Below are 21,656 nucleotides of genomic sequence, written 5' to 3'. Positions count from 1 at the left end.
TGGCGCAGCCGACCGTTGCAGATCTGGGAGCCGTTGGCGCACCGGACAGTCTGGTGCACACCGGACAGTCCGGTGCCCCCTTCCGACCGTTGGCTCGGCCACGTGTCGCGCACGGATTTCGCGGCCGACCGTTGGCTCACCGGACAGTCCGGTGCACACCGGACAGTCCGGTGAATTTTAGCCGTACGCCGTCGGCAAATTCCCGAGAGCGGCCACTTCGCTCGAGGCAACCTGGCACACCGGACACTGTCCGGTGCTCCAGACCGAACAGCCTCACAGCCAACTTTTCTTTGACTCGATTTCTCCTGTTTCAAGCACTTAGACACAATACATTAGTCTTCAAAACAATGTACTAAGGCTTAGAAACATACCTTTACTCTTGATTTGCACTTTGTCCATCCAAGGGTATAGATTCACATTTAAGCGCCTGTGTTGGCACTCAATCACCAAAATACTTAGAAATGGCCCAAGGGCACATTTCCCTTTCAATATTTCTACCATGCATATAGGAAGAACTAGAAGCAAACATGGCATGAGAGTCAAAATCATCATAAGCATTATGATTCCTATAAGCATTTCTAGTTTGTCTCCTATCATGATACATAAAAGCATGGTTCCTTTTAGTACTACTTGCCATAGGGGCCTTCCCTTTCTCCTTGGCGGAGATGGGAGCCTTATGGCTTGTTAAGTTCTTGGCTTCCCTCTTGAAGCCAAGTCCATCCTTAATTGAGGGGTGTCTACCAATCGTGTAGGCATCCCTTGCAAATTTTAGCTTATCAAAATCATTCTTGCTAGTCTTAAGTTGAGCATTAAGACTAGCCAATTCATCATTAAGCTTGGAAATTGAAACTAGGTGTTCACTACACGCATCAATGTCAAAGTCTTTACACCTAGCACAAATTACAACATATTCTTCACAAGAATTAGATTTATTTGCCACTTCTAATTTAGCATTTAAATCATTGTTGACACCTTCTAAAGTAGAAATGGTGTTATGACAAGTAGATAATTCACCAGAGAGCATTTCATTCCTTTTAATTTCTAGAGCAAGAGAATTTTGTGCACTAACAAATTTATCATGCTCCTCATATAAAAGATCTTCTTGTTTTTCTAGTAATCTATTCTTGTCATTCAAAGCATCAATCAACTCATTAATCTTATCTATCTTAGATCTATCTAAGCCCTTGAATAAGCATGAATAGTCTATGTCATCATCATCACTAGACTCATTATCACTAGAAGAAGCATAAGTGGAGTCTCGAGTACTCACCTTTTTCTCCCTTGCCATAAGGCATGTGTGACGCTCGTTTGGGAAGAGGGATGACTTGTTGAAGGCGGTGGCGGCGAGTCCTTCATTGTCGGAGTCGGAAGAGGAGCAGTCCGAGTCCCACTCCTTGCCTAGATGCGACTCGCCCTTTGCCTTCTTATAGTTCTTCTTCTTCTCCCTCTTGTTCCCTTGATCCTGATCACTATCATTGTCGGGACAGTTAGCAATAAAATGACCAAGCTTACCACATTTGAAGCATGAGCGCTTCCCCTTTGTCTTGGTCTTGCTTGGTTGCCCCTTGCGGCCTTTTAGTGCCGTCTTGAATCTCTTGATGATGAGAGCCATCTCTTCATCATTAAGTCCGGCCGCCTCAATTTGTGTCACCTTGCTAGGTAGCATTTCCTTGCTTCTTGTTGCCTTGAGAGCAAGAGGTTGAGGCTCATTGATTGGACCGTTTAGAGCGTCGTCGACGTATCTCGCCTCCTTGATCATCATCCGCCCGCTTACGAATTTTCCGAGTACCTCCTCGGGCGTCATCATCGTGTACTTGGGATTCTCACGAATATTGTTTACGAGATGAGGATCAAGAACGGTAAAGGACCTTAGCATTAGGCGGACGACGTCGTGGTCCGTCCATCGCGTGCTTCCGTAGCTCCTTATTTTGTTGATAAGGGTCTTGAGCCGGTTGTAAGTTTGAGTTGGCTCCTCTCCCCTTATCATTGCGAATCGTCCAAGCTCGCCCTCCACCAACTCCATTTTAGTGAGCATGGTGATGTCGTTCCCTTCGTGAGAGATCTTGAGGGTGTCCCATATCTGCTTGGCGTTGTCCAGGCCGCTCACCTTATTGTACTCTTCCCTGCACAAAGATGCTAATAGAACAGTAGTAGCTTGTGCATTTCTATGGATTTGTTCATTTATAAGCATAGGGCTATCCGAGCTATCAAATTTCATTCCATTCTCTACAATCTCCCACATGCTTGGATGGAGAGAGAATAAGTGACTACGCATTTTGTGACTCCAAAATCCGTAGTCTTCCCCATCGAAGTGTGGAGGTTTGCCAAGAGGAATGGAAAGCAAATGCGAATTCGAACTATGTGGAATACGAGAATAATCAAATGAAAAGTTCGAATTGACCGTCTTCCTGTAGTCGTTGTCGTCGTCCTTTTGGGAAGAAGTCGACTCATCGCTATCGTCGTAGTAGACGATCTCCTTGATACGCCTTGTCTTCTTCTTCTTCCCATCTTTACGCTTGTGGCCCGACCCTGAGTCAGTAGGCTTGTCATCCTTCGGCTCGTTGACGAAGGACTCCTTCTCCTTGTCGTTGATCACGATTCCCTTCCCCTTAGGATCCATCTCTTCGGGCGATTAGTCCCTTCTTGAAGAGAACGGCTCCGATACCAATTGAGAGCACCTAGAGGGGGGGGTGAATAGGTGATCCTGGGAAACTTAAACTTATAGCCACAAAAACTTGTTAAGTGTTAGCACAATAATCGCCAAGTGGCTAGAGATGAGTCTCAACAGAACACAATACCACAAAAGATCAACACAGAGAAGACACAGTGGTTTATCCCGTGGTTCGGCCAAGTACAAAACTTGCCTACTCCACGTTGTGGCGTCCCAACGGACGAGAGGTTCACTCAACTCCTCTCAAGTGATCCAATGATCAACTTGAATACCACAGTGTTATGTTTTTCCTTTCAATATCCCGTTTTGCGAGGAATCTCCACAACTTGGAGTCTCTCGCCCTTACACTTGAGATTCACAAAGAAATACAGAGTAAGGGAGGGAAGCAACACACACAAATCCCCAGCAATATGCGCACACACACGGCCAAGAATCGAGCTCAAAAGACTATCTCAAAGTTCTCACTAGAACGGAGCTCGAATCACTGCAAATAACAAATGAATGCGCAAAGACTGAGTGTGGATGATCAAGAATGCTCTAAGGTTGCTTGGTGTGCTCCTCCATGCGCCTAGGGGTCCCTTTTATAGCCCCAAGGCAGCTAGGAGCCGTTGAGAGCAAATTTAGAAGGCCATCCTTGCCTTCTGTCGTCTGGCGCACCGGACAGTCCGGTGCACACCGGACACTGTCCGGTGCCAGATTTCTTTCCTTAAATGGCGAAGCCGACCGTTGGCAGATTTGGAGCCGTTGGCGCACCGGACATGTCCGGTGCACACCAGACAGTCCGGTGCCCCCTTCCGACCGTTGGCTTGGCCACGTGTCCCGCGCAGATCGCGCGGCCGACCGTTGGCTCGGCCGACCGATGGCTCACCGGACAGTCCGGTGCACACCGGACAGTCCGGTGAATTTTAGCCGTACGCCGTCGGCGAATTCCCGAGAGCGGCCACTTCGCTCGAGGCAGCCTGGCGCACCGGACACTGTCCGGTGCACCACCGGACAGTCCGGTGCCCCAGACCGAAACAGCCTTTTGGCTGTACACAGCCAACTCTTCTCGTTTCTTCTTCTTTCTGTTTCTGATACTTAGACAAGTATTTTAGTACACAAAACCAATGTACTAAGACTTAGAAACATACCTTTTCTCTTGATTTGCACTTTGTCCATCCATGGGCATAGATTCACATTTAAGCACTTGTGTTGGCACTCAATCACCAAAATACTTAGAAATGGCCCAAGGGCACATTTCCTTTCAATGACATGATACTCTAACTGTGTCGGGCCTAGTCCAGATCCCGTCATGTCAGGCCCACTCGTGCCCGGACCAGGCTAGCATGACACGTACATTTGGACATGTATATCCACTACTAAAGTTATAAGGATATATCTAGCAACTCTCCTATCTTATCTTCTATATCACCTCCTATTTCAAGCTTCACTCCGTAAATAGTGTTGTATACTATGCAAAACAATGTTTTAAACGACTATATGCACAATCTACTAACCACAACCTAACTACTTAAAATGCTTTGTAAACTAATTTCTTATAGCAGATATAAATGATAAAATATGTAACACTTAAATTTCATATTTTTAAAATAAATAAATTCTCCAAAAGATTTATTTGAATAAGAGCTTTGTGTGGATTATTCATTTAACTTATTTTCTCAAATAAATAAATGGTAGAAATATAAAAGTATACTTGTGCATTACATGCATGAGCATCGTTTTTATTGTTTGAGTCTGAGTTTGAATTTGATCTTGAAATTGTGGTTTGGATTTTGAAGTTGAAAACTGAAAAAGAAAAAAAAAACTTGTACTCAGGCTCAAACATTGGCTCCACGACCCAGTTGTTCCCCCTTTCTCAGCCGATTGGGACACACGGTCGGCCCATGACCGCGACTGGTTACCCTTTCCCGTGTGTGGGCAACATCAATGGCGTAATCGATAGGATACATTTTTGATCCGGTTTAGCGCCCCTACACGCGAGAACAATCATTCACGTGTTTGTGGGCTCGGTTCGTTAAAATTGTCTTCCTCCTCAAAACCGACTCAAACTCGACAACTGAGTTTGACTCCCTCTCACTATTGACCATGTGCCACTTTTCCCTGCCTAGAACGGGCCTCCTGTCCTATATAAGCTACGCCACGACACCCACTCGCACCATTGCAAAATGAGAAGTAGCCCTGCAGCTGAGTGTTAAGCGCCACCGCCGTGAGAGCTCGAGCCGAGAGAGCCACCATAGCCGTCTCATGTTCATGCTATTGTTCTGACGTTGTCAAGTGGAGTAGGAGCATCACCATCGCGCGAGGAGTTCGCGAGTAGCACTTTGCATTCTAGGACACGAGGATCAGCCGAAGAGCGAAGAATTGCTCATTGGAGCTTGTTGAGTCGCGGTGCATCGTCCCTCCACCATCACCCAAACTCTAGCGAGGACCCGTTCAACTGCTCTGTGTTTTCCCAATAGAGCCTAAGCACGAGTGGTGCTTTGGATTGGGCTTTTGGGCATAGGGGTTGCTTAACGTCGGCATCATTTCATCATGCCACGGGTTGCCACCGCTATTGTTACGATCTCATGCAATTTAAAATAAATTACAACAAAGTCCCAATTTTTATGATTGTGATCCTGAGCTCTTAATAAATGTAACATGCCATCTTAGCTGACCTAATTTACATGAGGGACCTCGTGTTTATAATGTTAATTACATATGTGTCCTTAGATATTCACAGAACAATCCCTAGAATTTTATTTTAAATTTAAAATTTGCCCTAAACTTGATTTCCCCATATCTTTCACGTTTTAACTTTGATTTTTGTGGTTCTCAAACCTAAAGATTCGCCTCGATGCGTTGACATTCACTAATAATGTCACAACCACTTCCTAAAGTCTTTGGTGCAATTTGGCGCTTGACCATGAGGGGTTGTCTTGTATGGTGTTTCCTTCCTCAGGTGTGCTTTCTTGAGGTTTCCTTATTATGCAAGGACCCACATTGCTCGAATCTACTATCATATGGGCCTAAGGCCCTTTGCCCCATGGGTCTGGTGAGTCCATTTTCTTGTTTTGTCACACCTTTTTGTGTGACCCTGTTGAGAAGTGGTCGTCATCGCCTCAACCAAATGGAGAAAAGACGGTGTTGTGCCTTGGTGGCTTTAGTAGAGGCACTTCGAGGGTTGTGGAGCTAGCTTTCGGGCCCGTCTTGGGACTCTCCCTGGCCATGAGCTAGTGCTAGGTTGGACATAGGGGTAGGGGCTTGGCCTAGGCTCCCCCAAGGTCGGGGATCTAAGCATCATGGTTGTGCCCCTAAGCCTTGGGCGATGATCAATTTGTCTACCAAAGCTTGCCTCATTAGGCTACCTCTAGCAGTCTCCCTATCTCACTCCTTATTTCAAACTACATTATAAATAGTGCAGTCTAAAGTGCAAAACAATGTTTTGCATATCCATATACACGCTCTGTTGGAGATGGCCTATCATGGGCCTCTTCGAAGGAGGGTGTTTTGTGGTAGTTTAGTCATCCTTTTTTTGCCAAAGGATACACACAAGCATACCCAATTGGTATAGCCCTCGAGCCCCAACTATTTCGAAGAGTCGGTCGGGGGTTACCTCCGACAATGGTGCTCTTCCCGTGGATTTAGTATATTCTTATGTTAGACTCTTGCCACCTCTAAAAATATAGAGACAAAAGATGTGATAAAGATATGTTGGAGCTGTCCAATCTCCTATTCAAGGGATAAAATATGTGTAGGAGATTTAATGGAGATGTTGTAAGTCCAGAGATCAAATGTGCCAATCTCATGTTCATCATATTGCACTAATGACATGTTTGCATCATTGTGGCCACGTAGGCTAAATTGTACCCTTTAAAACGAGCTAGTTGGTGCACCGAGTGGCAACGACGAAGATGGCATACTTGGTGAAGGGATCATGTGGTAAATCTAGCATTAGGATGGGGTGGGAGTATAGATGTTCAAATGGGTCGGGCGTACTGAACAACCCATGGCCTGGCACGAGCACAACCCAACACGTTCGCCACTCGACCCATATGCTGGCCAAGCCCGATCACCTATCGTGTTGAGGCCTTAGATGCGGCAGAACGGGCTAGACCCGACACGACCCGTTTTTTATTTTTTTATAAAAATATTTATATTACGCTTGAATATAGAGTATAGAGCCAAAAATATATTTGTTTTGTTGGATAGGTAGTCCAAACCCTAATTTATGCATATTTTAGCTTATTTTTGTCATTTAAACGTCATGTGCTATTATAGGCCTGTCGCGCCACGATCTTGCCCATCATAATTACTGATTTAGCGGGCTATACTTGGACCTCACTCATGGCCCATGGCTGGCATGATATGGCCCGCTACAGGTCGTCCTAGCTCGGCCCCAATTTTTTAAAAGAAATGCCCCAATTTATGTTGGGTCTAGCTATGCTCAAGTGGGATTAGCCTGAGTTCCATGTTTGGACATGTATAGGTGGAAAGGTGTGTGAATATGCTTTGGAACCATGGATGCGATGTACTCTATAATTCTCTGTTGTTCCTAAAAGATAAATACTAGTAATAAAATTGCAAGCTACAACTACTTCAAAGCTTGATGGGCTGCTTACCTAATCATAACTATATTATTTAGCATGAGCAAATGGAGAGGGCAAGGAAACAAATTTTCTCATATACTCCTAAGTACAATAGTGGAATGGCCATTATATATTTAAGCATGTATGTATGTATAAACATCTGGTGCATCTGCTAGAACTCGGGCGCTGCTAGAAGCTCGCCTCATTTCTTATACAACACTAAGCAGACTTGCAACACTGCTCGAATGCTCCCCCGGCGCCGGGCAGCACACCACCGGAGATCTTCGGCGATGGACCTGTGCGTGCGTCTTTCAGCCACCACGCACGGGGCGCGCCATGTAACGTCTCAACCGAAACAGGCATGCATAATTTCCTCCTATGCCGCCGCTCTCATTTGGAGACGTGCAGCGATACTGTCGCGACCAGGACGCACAGAAGCGCCAGCGCCAGCGCCGCGCCGCCCTGCCCCGTCGTCGCGGCGGCGCCGACGTCGTTGTAGTCCGGGGGAGACGTCGATCCGTAGCCGGGAGGGGACATCGAGCCAGAGTCGGGTGGGGACAATGAGCCGTAGTCGGGTGGGGACAATCCGTAGACCGGGGTGCCGGTGGTCGGGGTGGTGTCCGGCGTCATCGGCGTCGGGGTCATCGGGGCGGTGGGCACTGTCGGCGGCATGCTCGTCGGGGACGGCGGCGGCATCGTGCTCTGAGCGCCACCGCTGCCAGTTCAGAGCACGTCAGAATTTTAGCTACTGTTTCGAAGAACAGTTATGTTTTGTTTTGTTTTGTTTTGGATTCACATGACATGAGCGCAAAACGCTTACCTTGACGATGGGTACTGGCACGACCCTGAACCTGCAAGTTGGAAGAAAATTGCTTGAGAGCGAGATACACGGAATAATTCTCCAAAAGCATGCGTCGTGGTTGCGAGCGACTAGCTAGAGGCACTGATGACGAGCTTGCTTACTGGGATCGGTGTTGGTGATGGTGGCCGTGCCGCCGAAGTCGCAGCTGGTTGGGGCGGGGTTCTTCTGGTAGTAGCTGTTGAAGGCGTAGGACGCGTGGTCGTGGACGGTGTCGGGGTTGAAGCAGCTCCCGCCCTGCTGGATCGGGGAGCAGTCGGCGCCATAGCCGCAGGCGTAGTCCAGCGCGACCTGCAGCGCGGTCGGGCTCGCGCTCTGGCTGGCCACGCACCACGTCCCGCCGCCGCCGCCGCCCCCGCCTACACCAGCGCCCCCGCCGCCGCCCCCGCCTACACCAGCACCGCCGCCTGCACCGGCACCGGCACCGGCACCGCCGTTCCCGGTCGCCAGCGACGGGAACGTTGAGTACGGGGTGCCTGGCGTGGAGACCGGGTCGCCGTAGGCCGACATGGGCGTGGTGACCATGGGGTAAGACGGCTTGGACACCGAGATGGTGGCCAGCATCCTGTGCGGGCTCGCTCCTTCTGCTGCCTCCGCTCGCCTCTGCTCTGTTCCTATTGTGATGAGATGCAAAAGGTGCTGATTAATTATGTCCACCAATCTAGTCGCTTCTTGTTGACACACTTTTTCATCTACTATCTTGCTTACTCACTACTGAAGAAGTTTAAACCTGGTCCTGACCTAGGACGTGGCTAGAACACGAAAGAGCTTGGTGCAAAAAAAAAACGAGGAATCAGCAACTCACCACCGTAGAGGACGACGATGGCAAGAAGAAAGAAGCCCAAGGGACTGAACATCCTATGACCCATTTCGTCTCCGAGTCTCAGCCTTGACCTCTCCTCCAAAACCCAATGCGAACAAAGAAAACCCAGCGGCAATGGACAGCTGCTGCACGAAGAAGAAGAAGAGGTGTAAAGTAGGTCCTCGCTTCCGTTTACTCCATGGCGTATATATAAACATGACGCCCGCACGTCGAATCACAGGTTCCTTCGGCGGCAGGAGAGAGATAGAGAGAGGGAGAGAGGGAGGGAGAAAGAGCGACAAGGAATAAGAGGAAACTTGGGAGGGGAGGATTGGAGCTTTGCGGGGTTGGAGCACGCAACGCAACAGCTGGGGTTGGGTAGCCGTCACCATATGGCAAAGAAATGCACGGGCAAAGCGAAAGGCGCTGGTGGATCAGGCGGGGCTGAAGATCTCCTCGCGCAGGCGCCGGAGGGAGGAAAAGCTGCCCCCCCAAGCAGTAGTTTACTTTGGAGGCGAAAGAATTCTTCATGTCGGCCGCACTGCATCCATGGGATCGCGTCGACTGCATCCGATTGGGCACAACACAACGCTTGGCTTTGCGGTTCAATATCTATAGAGGCCCCCCGTACGAGGTTGTTTCTTTCTGTACATTTTACCAAGTATATCTGTGAGAGACTGTGACTGCTGACATGACCGTATAGAAGATGAGTTTGGGCACTGTTTAGCAGCAAAAAAAAAGCACAATGACGTACCATTACCGAGATGCAGGAACAGAACACACAGCTTAATCTCATGTAAACTGACTGACGATGATCGTAGCTAGTCGAGATTAATTGTATCTTAAAAAAAAACGGGCAACTGTATGGCTGGGCTGATCCTCTCCTTTTGTTTTAATTTTAACTGTCGCATGGCCCATCATCAAGTACTTTGTTTGGTTTCTGTCGGCTACAATCGTTCTTTCCGTTCTGCTGTTCTTTCAAGCCCATTACGTGCAGCAGGAATCATCATCATCATCGGGGACCGGTGCAGACGAGTATCTCACGACTTCAGCTAATATACTTTGCTTCTGAAGGTGTTAACCAGTCACCTTGTGCACAGCAGAAAGATGCAGAAACTGAAATAAAGTGGAGCAGAAGGAAAATCATGCATGGTTCCCAAACAGATGGATTATATACCAGAGAAACTAATATACTTTCTCTGACAGACATGGCTTTCTAGAGACAGTTCGATTTTTCAACAGAGAGCGAAAAACTAGTGTTTCGCTCTGCCTCTCACAGACTAGCCAGCCCATGGTGGATAGATGATTATATAGATCCGACTAGCGACGGACCGACCGCGACGGCGGTGGCCGTGTTCGGAGCAGAGAAGCCGCAGCAGGTCTTCCGAGCCCCTCCCCCGGCCCGGCAGAAGCTCCGGCCCGTCCGCCTTTCACTGCAGCGACTAGTGTTAGGCTAGCCATGGGACAGCATGGCATGGCAGCCACACGAGGAAAAAGATCCACCTGATTTCGGCGCTCCTCACACTTGATCACTCTCCAAAGGCGGCGATGCCGACTGTCTCCTTTTGCTCGCTTTTCGCTGTGCTGATATCATGGTGGCCAAAGCGCCCAGATTTGCCTTTTGTGATCCGTCCAGGCTACGAGCCTCAGTGAAGCGCCAATCAGTGGCCAGTGGGGGGGCTAGCCGGCTAGCTAAGCAGACTAAACAAAGGTGCACTGGGGCATAGTAGCTTGGAATGTTTTCTCGGCCTTTCTGGTGGTGCTTGAGTTGATGGCGATCGGCAGTGGTAAAAAAAAAAAAGAGAGAGAGTCTATTTTACCTCTATTGCTATTAGTTATCGCAAAAGTGAACTCGCTATAGAAAATCCGTAGTGGCGCCGTGGCGGGAGTGATTAGTTAATGAGTTCTTATTTTTGGCTCCTGGCAGAGAGACCACCGAAAATTGGCGTCGTATAAAGACCGCGTCCTGGCCGCTGTTGCTCGCCTCCTCACCGACAACACTTGCTCGCCGCCGCCCATGTTGTGCGCTTGCTGGTCGCCGCCCACGCCCTGCGCCGCGCGCTCGCCGCGTCATCGCTGCCCTGCCACGCCGCGCGCGTCCTGCGACGCCGGCACGGCTCCCTGCCTCTCGCTGCGACCGCGCTCTGCACCTGCCCATCTTCGTGCGCCGCCGCCCAACCCTCCAACAAGCAATAATTAGCCAATAATAAAATTTTCAATAAAATTATACCATAGAATTTACAAATAAGAATTAATTACAAAAGGCATAGATAAGCGATAGCAAACCCTTTGTACTAAAGTATACCTTATCTTATTTGAACCCTATAGATCTACTCATGTCGAGTTCAGAAAAAAAGTTTATTATTCATTGGATCATGTATGGGTAAGTTGCAGTTTTATCGGGGTTTATCTATAGATCATCTTTCCTATCACATTTCTTATCTCGTCTTTTATTTCAAATTCTATTGTACTCTATAATACAAACCAATTTTTTCCATGACCACACGCACGGTCCGAAGACGACTGTACTCATTACAAAAGTAGAGGAATTTATGCCTTAGGAATTGGGTCCTATTGTCAGTAATAATGCAGTTAGGGACTTAAAAATAGAGCTGAAAGTTGGGCCGTGTCGATACACTCCGGGTCCATCGTGCATCAGCCTATTTTTTTTTTTGGGCTAGCAGTCTAGCACGACACGGAATAATTTCGGGCTAGGTTGTTGTGAGAGACCGGTATGCACGCTCTGGGTTAGTACCACCTCGCCTAGCCAAGGGGGCCGTGTTGCACTTATAAGGGCGGGCCTCCCTCCTCTCTTAGCCTAGGTTTTGAGAGCGAGGTGCCCGTCTGAATAGGTTGCGCACGAGCGCATGAACGTCCGACGCTGGCGATGGTGGGCTTTGGGCGGACTGACCCAGTGGGTGCGTTACAATTGGTATCGGAGCCCACATTGCCGCTGCTGTCTGGGAGAGCTTTGGGCCTCTTAGGGGAGTGGGATGTGAGAGACCGGTATGCACGCTCTGGGTTAGTACCACCTCGCCTAGCCAAGGGGGCCGTGTTGCACTTATAAGGGCGGGTCTCCCTCCTCTCTTAGCCTACTCTTATATATCTAAAAATACATCTTCAAATTATTCATAATTTTGCTATAGATTAAAAAAATATGAGAAAGAGAAATCATTTTTTTCTATAAATTTTGTGAATAGACAAAAATTATTGGAGAATGGAATCACCATTTAAACCCTAGCTTTCTAATTTGTGCCTCACTTCATGATGTGTCGTGCTGTGCCATCCATGGTGTCAAGTTTGAACTGTGGCACGACCCGACCCATTTTTTTTTCATGTCTGGCTATGCTTTAGTCTTTTATTTTCGTGTTATGCCGTGCCGACCCTAAATGGTTCGGCCTAAACTTTTAGATCTACTCCAAACCTAGTGACAATGTCTCCTACAAACTATGCATGCTCGGATTTGAGGTTGGTGATGGGTTATACGATCAATTCAGTTGGTGAACTTGTTGATAGCCACCTAGAGGTGACCATTCTAAATTTGCCAAACATGTTGAGTCCCCAGCTTGAAGCGCTCGGTGATAGGGACGATCTAGAGTGCTTTGTGCGCGGAGATGAGTTTTCCGAGCAAAGTATTAGCACCCTGACATGTCTTTCATGATATACTAAGGAGATGTTTGGTTTCTAGGGACTAATGTTTAGTCCCTTCATTTTATTCCTTTTTAGTCTATAAATTGCTAAATATAGAAACTAAAATAAAATTTTAGTTTCTATATTTGGTAATTTTAGAACTAAAATGGAATAAATGTAGGGACTAAACATTAGTCACTACAAACCAAACACCCCCTAAGCCTCTAAAATTCATGATATACCAAGCCTCTAAAAACTATCAGTCAGTAGAAGCAATGTCATAACACCTTATCGACCCACCGACCCATCAACCGGCGATGGAGGAGCAGGAGCCAGGCCGTTCAGTGCCGATCGCTTGGCTCGCCCACGTCATCGGTCCAAGTCGCTGCACATTGGAACCAGCCTAATTGTCTCTAATTTAGTTTAGTTTAATTTTTATTATGGGGATACTCTCTAAACAATTTGGTCGATGGTTTTCCTGTAGCCCGTTGCGCAATTAGCTGGAAAGGGGAAGCAACAAATGACTGCAAAACGATCAGACAAAATATATATACTATTTTGATTTGAATTTAAATCCAAGCATCTAGTATTTGATTAGTTTTGCAGCTAATCAAATTTTCTCTACACAGCGGAACCAAAAGATCCATTACTGCCATGCAAATTACAGTAACGAACTAGCTTTCGACAATAATTTACCCAGCATGTATGCATAATAAAAACACACCCAGCTGTTGCAGCGCGCGCCGGGCGCTCTCTCTACTTGGCGACCACGCCATCGTTACCGGCGAGCATCATGTACTTGTCGCGGCGAGACAGCCCGGTGCACTCGAAGTCCAGAGCCTGGCCCAGCCGCCGCTGCACCCAGTTAGCCACCTCGACGCCTGTCCTGCCCCCGGCGCGCGTCCACTCCCGCGGAACGGCACCCAGAAACTCCACCCGGTACGAGGGCACCGGGTTGGCGAAGAACGCCACAGGGTCGAGCCACTTGTGTCCGCTCGCCGTGGTGCCGTAGAGCGTCGTCACCTGAGCGTCCAGCGCCACGGGCTCCATGTCGTCCGCGAGCTCCGCGAACAGCGGGCTGAAGCGCAGGAGGTAAGGCTCGCGGCAGGTGGTTCCCTCGGGGCAGACCGCGAGGTCGCCCTGCGCCAGCAGCCTGGACATGGTCTCGGCGTCCCGCGCGCGGTCGCGCGTCAGCCGCACCGTCTTGATGGGCGCGATCAGCTCGGACAGGCGGCTGAGGCTGTACGTCAAGGCCGGCACGGGCTTCTGCAGCGCCGTGGTGAGCATGATGGGGTCGACAAGCGTCCGGTGCGTGCACACGTAGAGGACGCCCCTCCGCCGCTTGCCGTCTGCCGGCGGGGCGCGGAGGCCGGAGGCGCGGAAGCGGACGCCGAAGATCGCGGCAGTCGCGAAGTTGATCTTGTAAGGGAGAACGATACCGATGTTAATGCGGATGACGGAGAGGACGACGCCGAGCGGAAGGAAGAGGAAGAAGGCGAGCATGGCGGCGGGTGTGGGGAGGAAGGCGAGGCGCCCGTCATGGAAGATGAGCGGCTTCGGGTATTTCTCCCGCGAGAGCTTGTCGTTCTTTGCGCTCTCTCTGCTCACGACGTAAACTTCCTGCCAGAAACCCAATCGTACTGGTCAGTGAGTACATGTCGAATCGATGATTCATAAATAAAACATGAATAAATATCGTCAGTAACATGCATGCATAAACTCAATTTAGGGAGTAATACCAAATGCAGGGAGTAAATAGAGTTAGACGAGAATTTGCTAAATTTAGAAAGTTTATTTAGAGAACTATTGAAGATGAGTTTTTAGTTTAGCTATCTAAATTATTGATTTATGGAGTCTTTTGGAGAACTATCGAAGTTGCTCTAATTTTCCATTGATAAAATGAAAATCCCTTGTAAAAATGTGGTTCCCAAACTAGACCTTAAGGTTACTTTGCAAAGCGAATTTTTTCCCCATTTCCTATATTTTTTCCGTGTTTCTATAAAATTTCTGTGAACTTTCTGTGTTCTATAAAATAGACCATACAATTGGTTATCGATATCATCTACCGTCAATGGAAGGCTGGACCAAGTACTGTACATTTGTAGTAATTGCTGCCAACAAATGTTTACGGCTTTTTCCGACTGTACATATCACATTGATGCGTTTAAAAGAGGGTCAGGCTATTCATAAATGTTTTTTTTTCTTTTCTGACTATATTGCACTCCAATTATTTGCGAAACAGGACCAACTATTCGTTGTTGAAAAAACTAATTTGGTGCGGTCCCTATGAATTAATCCATGAATGAGTAGCCCATTTTTTCACAATTGAAACCTCTAGATATAATTGTTAGTAGCTAAAATTAGTTGTATGGGGTTTTAAACAGCAGAACTAGCACTTGAACTAATTGTTAGCTACACCCTTTAATAACTAACAATTAGTTCATTAGCTATAGCCTATAGGTTAATTGGAGCAGCTAAAACTTGACAATAATATCGTCCCTTGTACGTACTAAGGTAGCGCATGGTCTACACGCTCGACGCAGAGGCTCTACTATGAAAAACTGGTATGTCGTTCAAGTAATCTAGTATTACCTAAAGGTTCCTAACAATCTTTAGCTAATAGTTAGCCAGCTATTAATACTTAGATGACTTAGGGCACGTTTGGTTTCAATTAGTCCTAGGACTAAACTTTAGTCCATATATGTTTGATTTTAGGGACTAAATAGATTCTAAAGTCATTAAATACACTGTTCAAAGACTTAAATACCCTTAAAATATACTCATAATATTAGTTATCTATAAAAAAGGTAAGGACAACATGATAATTATGAGCTTTTAGTCTCTTTTAGCACCTATGTGAAGAACTAAAGACTAAATCATTTTAGTCCATATTTTAGTCCTAGTGTTTGGCAAAAAAGGGACTAAAATAGACTAAAAACTAGAGACTAATTTTTAGTCCCTCTAACCAAACACCCCCTTACTCCAGCTATACCAATTCCGCAGCTGACTAAATTAAATATTGGCTCCAGAGTTCCAAATATGGTCTAAACCTATTGGGCATGCATGCTAAAGGTCTCATTATTAAATGTGCTCAGTCGTATTTAATAAAAAAACATAAGGTTGCGAGAAATCTTGACCACAACGTCTCACTCCCACTGTTGAGTGCTATGTTGATTGAATCAGCAGCAGTAAACAGTGACAGACCAATAACATTAATATATGGATCACAGCAGGGATATAGACTATATACTACAGCTCTGAGGATATTTGATTTACTGATAGCGTTGTGCGCTGTCGACATGTCCAACAATCCTCCGTTGTACGCACATCTGAACAAACTATGGTGCTGTTTGGTTCACGAAATGTAACGTAAAGGGTAATGGTAATGGTTTACACTCGATTACGGGCGGTAACAAGTTTGAATAGTCCGGTATCAATTTTTAGTATGTTATTTGATTACGGTTGGATTAAAACAAACATGATTTAACGTTATCACTTACCCATTACATTATAAATATTTGAACCAAACGGTACCTATATGATAACAACAACATCTAACTTTAAGGAGGGCCCCTACCAAGTCTCAGAAGTTCCGTTCATGCATGCGTGGTGATTGAATTTGCATTGCATCCGGATGGTTCTCTTTTCTTTTTTGTCCCGTACGTCTTAACTACGAGCCCGTAACGTTTGAAAGCCCAGCCTATCGATCGGTGCATGAAAACACATGTGGTCGTGGAGGGTAGAGCCGACCGAGCATGGCCAGCCATGTGTTCATTTATAGGCAACAATAATAGCCCGTGTCGGACGGGGTCTTGCGTCCTTCCGGATGGCGCAGGCTAAGATTGCGCCGGCTAAGAGCTGATTTAGTGATCTGGGATCCCGGGTTTCATTTCCCCCTCAGAGCTGATTTGGTGACAAGGAGATCTCGGGAGGATCGGACTAATTTCCCCCTCAATCCCCTCCGATCCTCCTGAGATCCCGGATCACCAAATCAGCCCTCAATCCCTTCCAATCCTCCTGGGATCCCTTTGTCACCAAATCAACCCTAAATGAGCCGTCCGGCCCGGCTTGGCTCAGGCACGGTGAAGCCCGGCTTATTTTGGGCCCGACTCGCTAGACACGGTTAGGAAACTGGGCCGGGTCGTCTAAGCCCACGGGCTCGTTTTTCTATCCGAGCCCGACCTGGAACGGGTCTAAACGGGTCGGGTCTGTCCGTTTAGCACGAAAAAAACAGGCTAAAAACGGGCTAAGCGGGCCGGTAAACACAATTTAGTGCAAAAATAGCGGACTTAACGGGCTTAGAGGTAAACGGACCGTATCGGGCTAGCCTACCGTGCCTAGTTTCCTGTCCGAGCCCGACCCGCTTATTCGTGCCGGGCTCGGATCGATCCCAAACAGCGGGCTTCGTGTCGGGCGCACGGGCCTCGTGCTTATTGGTCATCTATACTGGTGACTGGTGAGCAGGCGGGCCGAGCTCGAATCGGACCCAAATAGCGGGCTTCGTGCCGGGCTCGTGAGGCTCGTGCTTATTGGTCATCTATACTGGTGACTGGTGAGCAGGCAGGCCGGGCTCGGATTAGGCCCAAACAGCGGGCTTCATGTCGGACTCGCAGACCTCGTAATTATTGGTCATCTGTACCGGTGACGGGTGAGTAGAGAAAATATATACATACTCCTACGGCCCCCAGTAGCCGCTAGTAGTAGGTTGTAACTTTGTTAAAATATACTAATGTCTTAACGCACATGGTTTGTATGGATCTAGCTACTCTTTGTAACGACATGCAACTACTCTATCAGCCACATGGATCAAATAGGTACTACAGTCCTTGGCTTAACTGCATGCAGCTTTAACTCTGTCCAATAAATAAATAAATAACTAGAGGTTGCGTGCGTGACGGTCAAACTAAATAAGGTTTTATTAAGGACAACTACTAATATGCAAGCAGTAATTAGATGCACGTATGCAAGTAGCTCTCTTGTTCCGTTGGATCTAAAATCCAACTGTATGTGTAATTATGGTTTGTTAAGGGCTTTTTATAAAGCTACACGAGGTGGTGGTGTGAGAATTTAAATACTAAATATAGCTTATATTTGGATTTAACGGATCAAAAGACCTGCTTGCACGTTTATATACAATGGCTGCTTGCATATTGCTTGCATATTAGTCGTTGACTTTATTAAGTGTCAATAAATAGTATTTACATGTACAGTTTTAAATTAATTTATTATATAAATATATATATTTTATAATTAATCTAATAGTCTTCATCTGATGCTATAAATATTGACACTTTAGATGATGCTATAAATATTGACACTTTAGATACTAAAATAAGACATCGTGCTAGAACATAGAAATGCCAATAAAAAAATACTACTGCAGGCGCAGCCAGAGACCCGGAGCAACAGTACATAGGAATACCAATAGTGGGTGGTGGTGGCGTCGCCTGGCCGCCGATCATCATCACTTTCATCAGAGCCACTGTCCGTCGCGGCGCTCGTGGCCAGGTGCGCACGGCACGGCACAGCCGGGCACGGGCAGGAAGAAAGCGACATCGCAGGCTTAAATGCCACCAAACGCGCCGTAAATGCGCTTCAATGGCGTGCGCTCGCCTGTGTGCATGCATGTGTCCACCCGGCGCCCGCCGATTTGCCCTCGTTTTGTGGCTCTACTACGAGGCTGGAACGCTGGATGTGCTGCTCCGGTAGTAGCAGTACTGGTCCAGAGAAAGTTCCTTCTTTTTTACCTCGTATACCTGCCACGATCCAGTACGCCCAATCGTCCATGCGGATGCGGCGCGCCCATTATTCGTGCTCTGACGCTGGCTAGCTAGACACAGGTTGCACTCAGTGCCAACTCTGCAGATCCACAGTACTAGTAGTGCCTAGCAGTATGCTACAGTACATGCTCCGATTCAGATAGAATTCGCATGGGGGGTGGTACGGATACGGTATCATCACTCATTGTTATTATTATTTTTTAATTCGAATTCCCATATAAATACGGATACTATAAGTTAAATATCTCGTTTTAAGATATCTACTTGATTTGAAGATAACATGTGGAGTAGTATAGTAAAAAAATGACGGGATTTAAAATACAGCTATATAACTATAAAAAACATTTTAATCAATATTTCAGTAACTAAATGTATAAAATATAAGGAAAAATATAGATAAATCTATATTATTTACTAAATTCGAATATATTTAAAAGTTTGATCATCCCCGTTGCATCCCTAGACGGCTAGTAGGCCTACACGCCGACTCCAACCATCATAATAATAATAAAAAAAAGGTGTGCTTCTCGTATTTTCGAACCGGTTTTAATTTAGCTAGTCTTATGTTCGCTTCATCTCAGCGAATTAATTTCTAAACATTTAACGCTGCCTAGATTTATTGAAAAACAGGTTACAGTATTTGTGACGCCCAAAGAAACACAGTATATATAAAAATGTATTTCGTGATGTGCATCTCTCGTAATGCTCATAGAACTTAGCGCGCGACCTACTTATATATAAACTTGGTGAAGCTCGAAAAAAAATGGCATAAGACAACTCTAAAAACTGGTTCATTAAGGGACATAGTAAAATATAGTATTGATATTTGTATGTCTTATTATAAAAACATATTGTGCAGCTAATCTAATACTCCCTCCGTTTCTTTTTATTTGTCGCTGGATAGTGCAAAATTACACTATCCAGCGACAAATAAAAAGAAACGGAGGGAGTAATAGTTTTTTGATGCCATAAAAAATAGGTTATCCATGCGCTACTACTCCGAGACCCCCTTTCTCTTATTTTCGCGCATAAAAAAATGAAGGTTCGTCTGGATTGGATAGCGTTTCTTAGAATCCACTTGTTTTTATTATCCATGCATGTTTCATTGGATTCTAAAAGATTCTACAAAACTAGGTTAGAATCCTACGGATTGTAGCTCGTTTTGAATGGGGATTCTGGGACGTGTCGTTGTTACTTCTTTTTTGACGGTTTTTGTTGTTGTTACTTTTTTTTACGGTGTATGTCGTTGTTACTTCTTTTTTTCGACGGTTTTTGTCGTTGTTACTTTTTTTTGACGGTGTAAAGTATGTCGTTGTTACTTAGACACTCGAGCAAGTACGCGTCTTTTTGACTCCACTGCGTCTTGCTCAACAATCTTCCTATACTCCGTATTATTAATGATGCTATTGTGTAGTTGATGGTTAACTTGAAGCATGAGCACTCGTTTTCTTCAGATGTTAATGATGCCGAGATATTAGTACTCCATATTAATGCCTTGAAAACAGATCCCTGTAAGTACTTGGTCTATCGTCTCGTATGGTAAGGACAAGAAATGCTACATGTACGTACGCACGCACGCACCTTGCAGTAGGGGACGAAGAGCTCGTCGTCGAGCGGGCTGGAGTCGTTGATGATGCCCACGACGGCAATGGGGTCGTCCTCGGCGCCTAACAACGCCTCCCTGATCGCCTTCTGCCTCAGCTCCGGTCCCGTCGCGTGACCGGACGACGACAGCAACCCAGTGAAGTACCGGCGGCGGCCGACGTTGACGTGCTGCAGCTCGAGACCGACCACCGCGTCGGCGGCCATGTACTCCTTGAGGAACCACTCGGACATGACCCGCGGCGCGCTGGTCACCGCCACCTTCCTCCTGGCCGGGAGCCAGAGGCTGCCGTACACCAGCGCGTTGAGCTGCTCCATGTAGTGCTTGGGCAGGACGGCGCGGGCCACGAGGTCCACGTCCCTGGGCCTGAGCCCCGCGAAGGTGACGAACGCCATCACCCGGACGCCGGCGCCGCGGCGCTCCCCGAGCGCCCAGACGAGGGGGAAGGCGCAGAGCAGCAGCATGGCGCGGACGAGGCTGCCGCCCTCGCAGGCCACGAGCATGAAGTAGGGGAAGAGCGCGGTGGAGCGCAGCAGGGCGCCGTGCATCTCGCACACAACGGTCCGGCCGGCGGCGTCAGGGATGGCGGCCCCGGTCTTCAAGGCGGCAGTGGCGGCGGCCCCGGTCTGTTGCTGCGAGACGGCGGCGGCGGCGGCGGACGACGGCTTGGCGGCGGTAGTGTTGCGGTAGTAGAGCTGGAAGGCGTGGCGCCTGAGCTTTCTGGCGGCGCGGTAGAACGTGAAGAGCCATCGTGCGGCCACCTTGGGGAGGATGGCAGGAAACACCATCTGCGATCGATCCTCTACTAGCTAGGTCAGTTCTGGCATATAGCTACGTGCTGGCCTGTTTGTGGAGATGGTAGTTTATTGGTAGCTCGCCAGACCTTTGCTCGGTTCCTATTTTTGTCGCTGCAGATGAAGAGACTGGGGATATATAGGCCGTGCGCGACGAGGCTGGCAGTGCCAGGTGCCGTGTGGTGCAGTCTGCTGTGGAGAGGGTGGCTGTGTCTATATATAGCGGCAAGGCCGGGTCGGATGCGTATGCACTATGCAGCGGGAGTACTAGACGAGTAGAGAGAGAGAGATCTACTGGCCGATGGCCGTAGAGAAATTTAAAGAAGGCGGGTGGTGGAAGGTGAAAGGCCGGACGCGGAGGCCACACACAGTACTAGTAGTGGCAATCTGGCACTCTGGCAGTGTGTTTCAGTTTGACCTTCGCGCGGGGCGGCGGGCCAGCTGTCCAGTTTGTGGACTTTCATTTTCAATACACTGTGCCATATCATCAAATCTGCTGAGTTGATAAGGTATTTATGAGAAGAATAGAGTAAAAAGTTCTTATTCTAGTGCTCTTATAGTTTCTAGAGAATACCATAGTAGTCTATATAAAATATCGTATATACCATGAGGAGTTTGTTTGCATTCCTAAAAGTTGTGTTTTTAAATCACAACACCAAAATAGGAAACTTCCAAGAGCATAATAATTTTTTGACGGGCTCCAAGCTAAACGGTCGCAAGTTAATAACTTCCGACGGCTAACGCCCGCTCTTTAAAGTTATGGATTAACTTCCGACGCGCCCTTGTCCGCTCGAAGTTGAGGCAAACTTTCAATGGGGGGCTCCTCCCGAAAGTTAAGAAATTACGACCTAATGGCACGGCGCAAGCAGACGAGTCCGCTCACGCCCACGCAAGGTACTTCCTTTTTTGTTCTCGTGCCACTGCCCCCTATCGTCACAAGCCCAGCCCC

At 47.3% G+C, this 21,656-nt stretch overlaps 2 protein-coding genes across 2 annotated transcripts; both read right to left on the bottom strand.

Annotated features, from left to right (window-relative positions):
- Positions 1-7,352: 7,352 nt before the first annotated feature.
- Positions 7,353-9,064, bottom strand: LOC100274209 (GPI-anchored protein). The gene is made up of 4 exons (NM_001148581.1): positions 8,904-9,064; positions 8,203-8,712; positions 8,060-8,090; positions 7,353-7,954 (listed from the first exon to the last, which is right to left on the bottom strand). Exons 1-4 carry the CDS (start codon positions 8,965-8,967, stop codon positions 7,630-7,632), a joined length of 930 nt encoding a protein of 309 aa, NP_001142053.1. The 5' UTR covers positions 8,968-9,064; the 3' UTR covers positions 7,353-7,629.
- Positions 9,065-13,149: 4,085 nt separating this feature from the next.
- On the bottom strand, positions 13,150-20,887 carry LOC100382138 (Glycerol-3-phosphate acyltransferase 1). The gene is made up of 2 exons (NM_001174899.1): positions 19,892-20,887; positions 13,150-14,150 (listed from the first exon to the last, which is right to left on the bottom strand). The coding sequence occupies exons 1-2, from the start codon at positions 20,699-20,701 to the stop codon at positions 13,287-13,289; spliced, it is 1,674 nt and encodes a 557-aa protein (NP_001168370.1). The 5' UTR covers positions 20,702-20,887; the 3' UTR covers positions 13,150-13,286.
- Between the last annotated feature and the right edge of the window lie 769 nt (positions 20,888-21,656).

Source organism: Zea mays, chromosome 8 (assembly GCF_902167145.1).
Source record: "Zea mays cultivar B73 chromosome 8, Zm-B73-REFERENCE-NAM-5.0, whole genome shotgun sequence".
Taxonomy (NCBI): domain Eukaryota; kingdom Viridiplantae; phylum Streptophyta; class Magnoliopsida; order Poales; family Poaceae; genus Zea; species Zea mays.
The sequence above is the reverse complement of the archived record's forward strand: the minus strand, read 5'-3'. Positions and strand labels throughout refer to the sequence as shown.

Coding starts and splice junctions, on each gene's coding strand:
- LOC100382138 (NM_001174899.1), bottom strand. CDS start 20,701: ATGGTGTTTCCTGCCATCCTCCCCAAGGTGGCCGCACGATGGCTCTTC. Junction 14,151..19,891: donor TCTTCGTCCCCTACTGCAAG/GTGCGTGCGTGC, acceptor GGTTTCTGGCAG/GAAGTTTACGTCGTGAGCAG.
- LOC100274209 (NM_001148581.1), bottom strand. CDS start 8,967: ATGGGTCATAGGATGTTCAGTCCCTTGGGCTTCTTTCTTCTTGCCATC. Junction 8,713..8,903: donor CATCGTCGTCCTCTACGGTG/GTGAGTTGCTGA, acceptor TCATCACAATAG/GAACAGAGCAGAGGCGAGCG. Junction 8,091..8,202: donor CATCACCAACACCGATCCCA/GTAAGCAAGCTC, acceptor TCCAACTTGCAG/GTTCAGGGTCGTGCCAGTAC.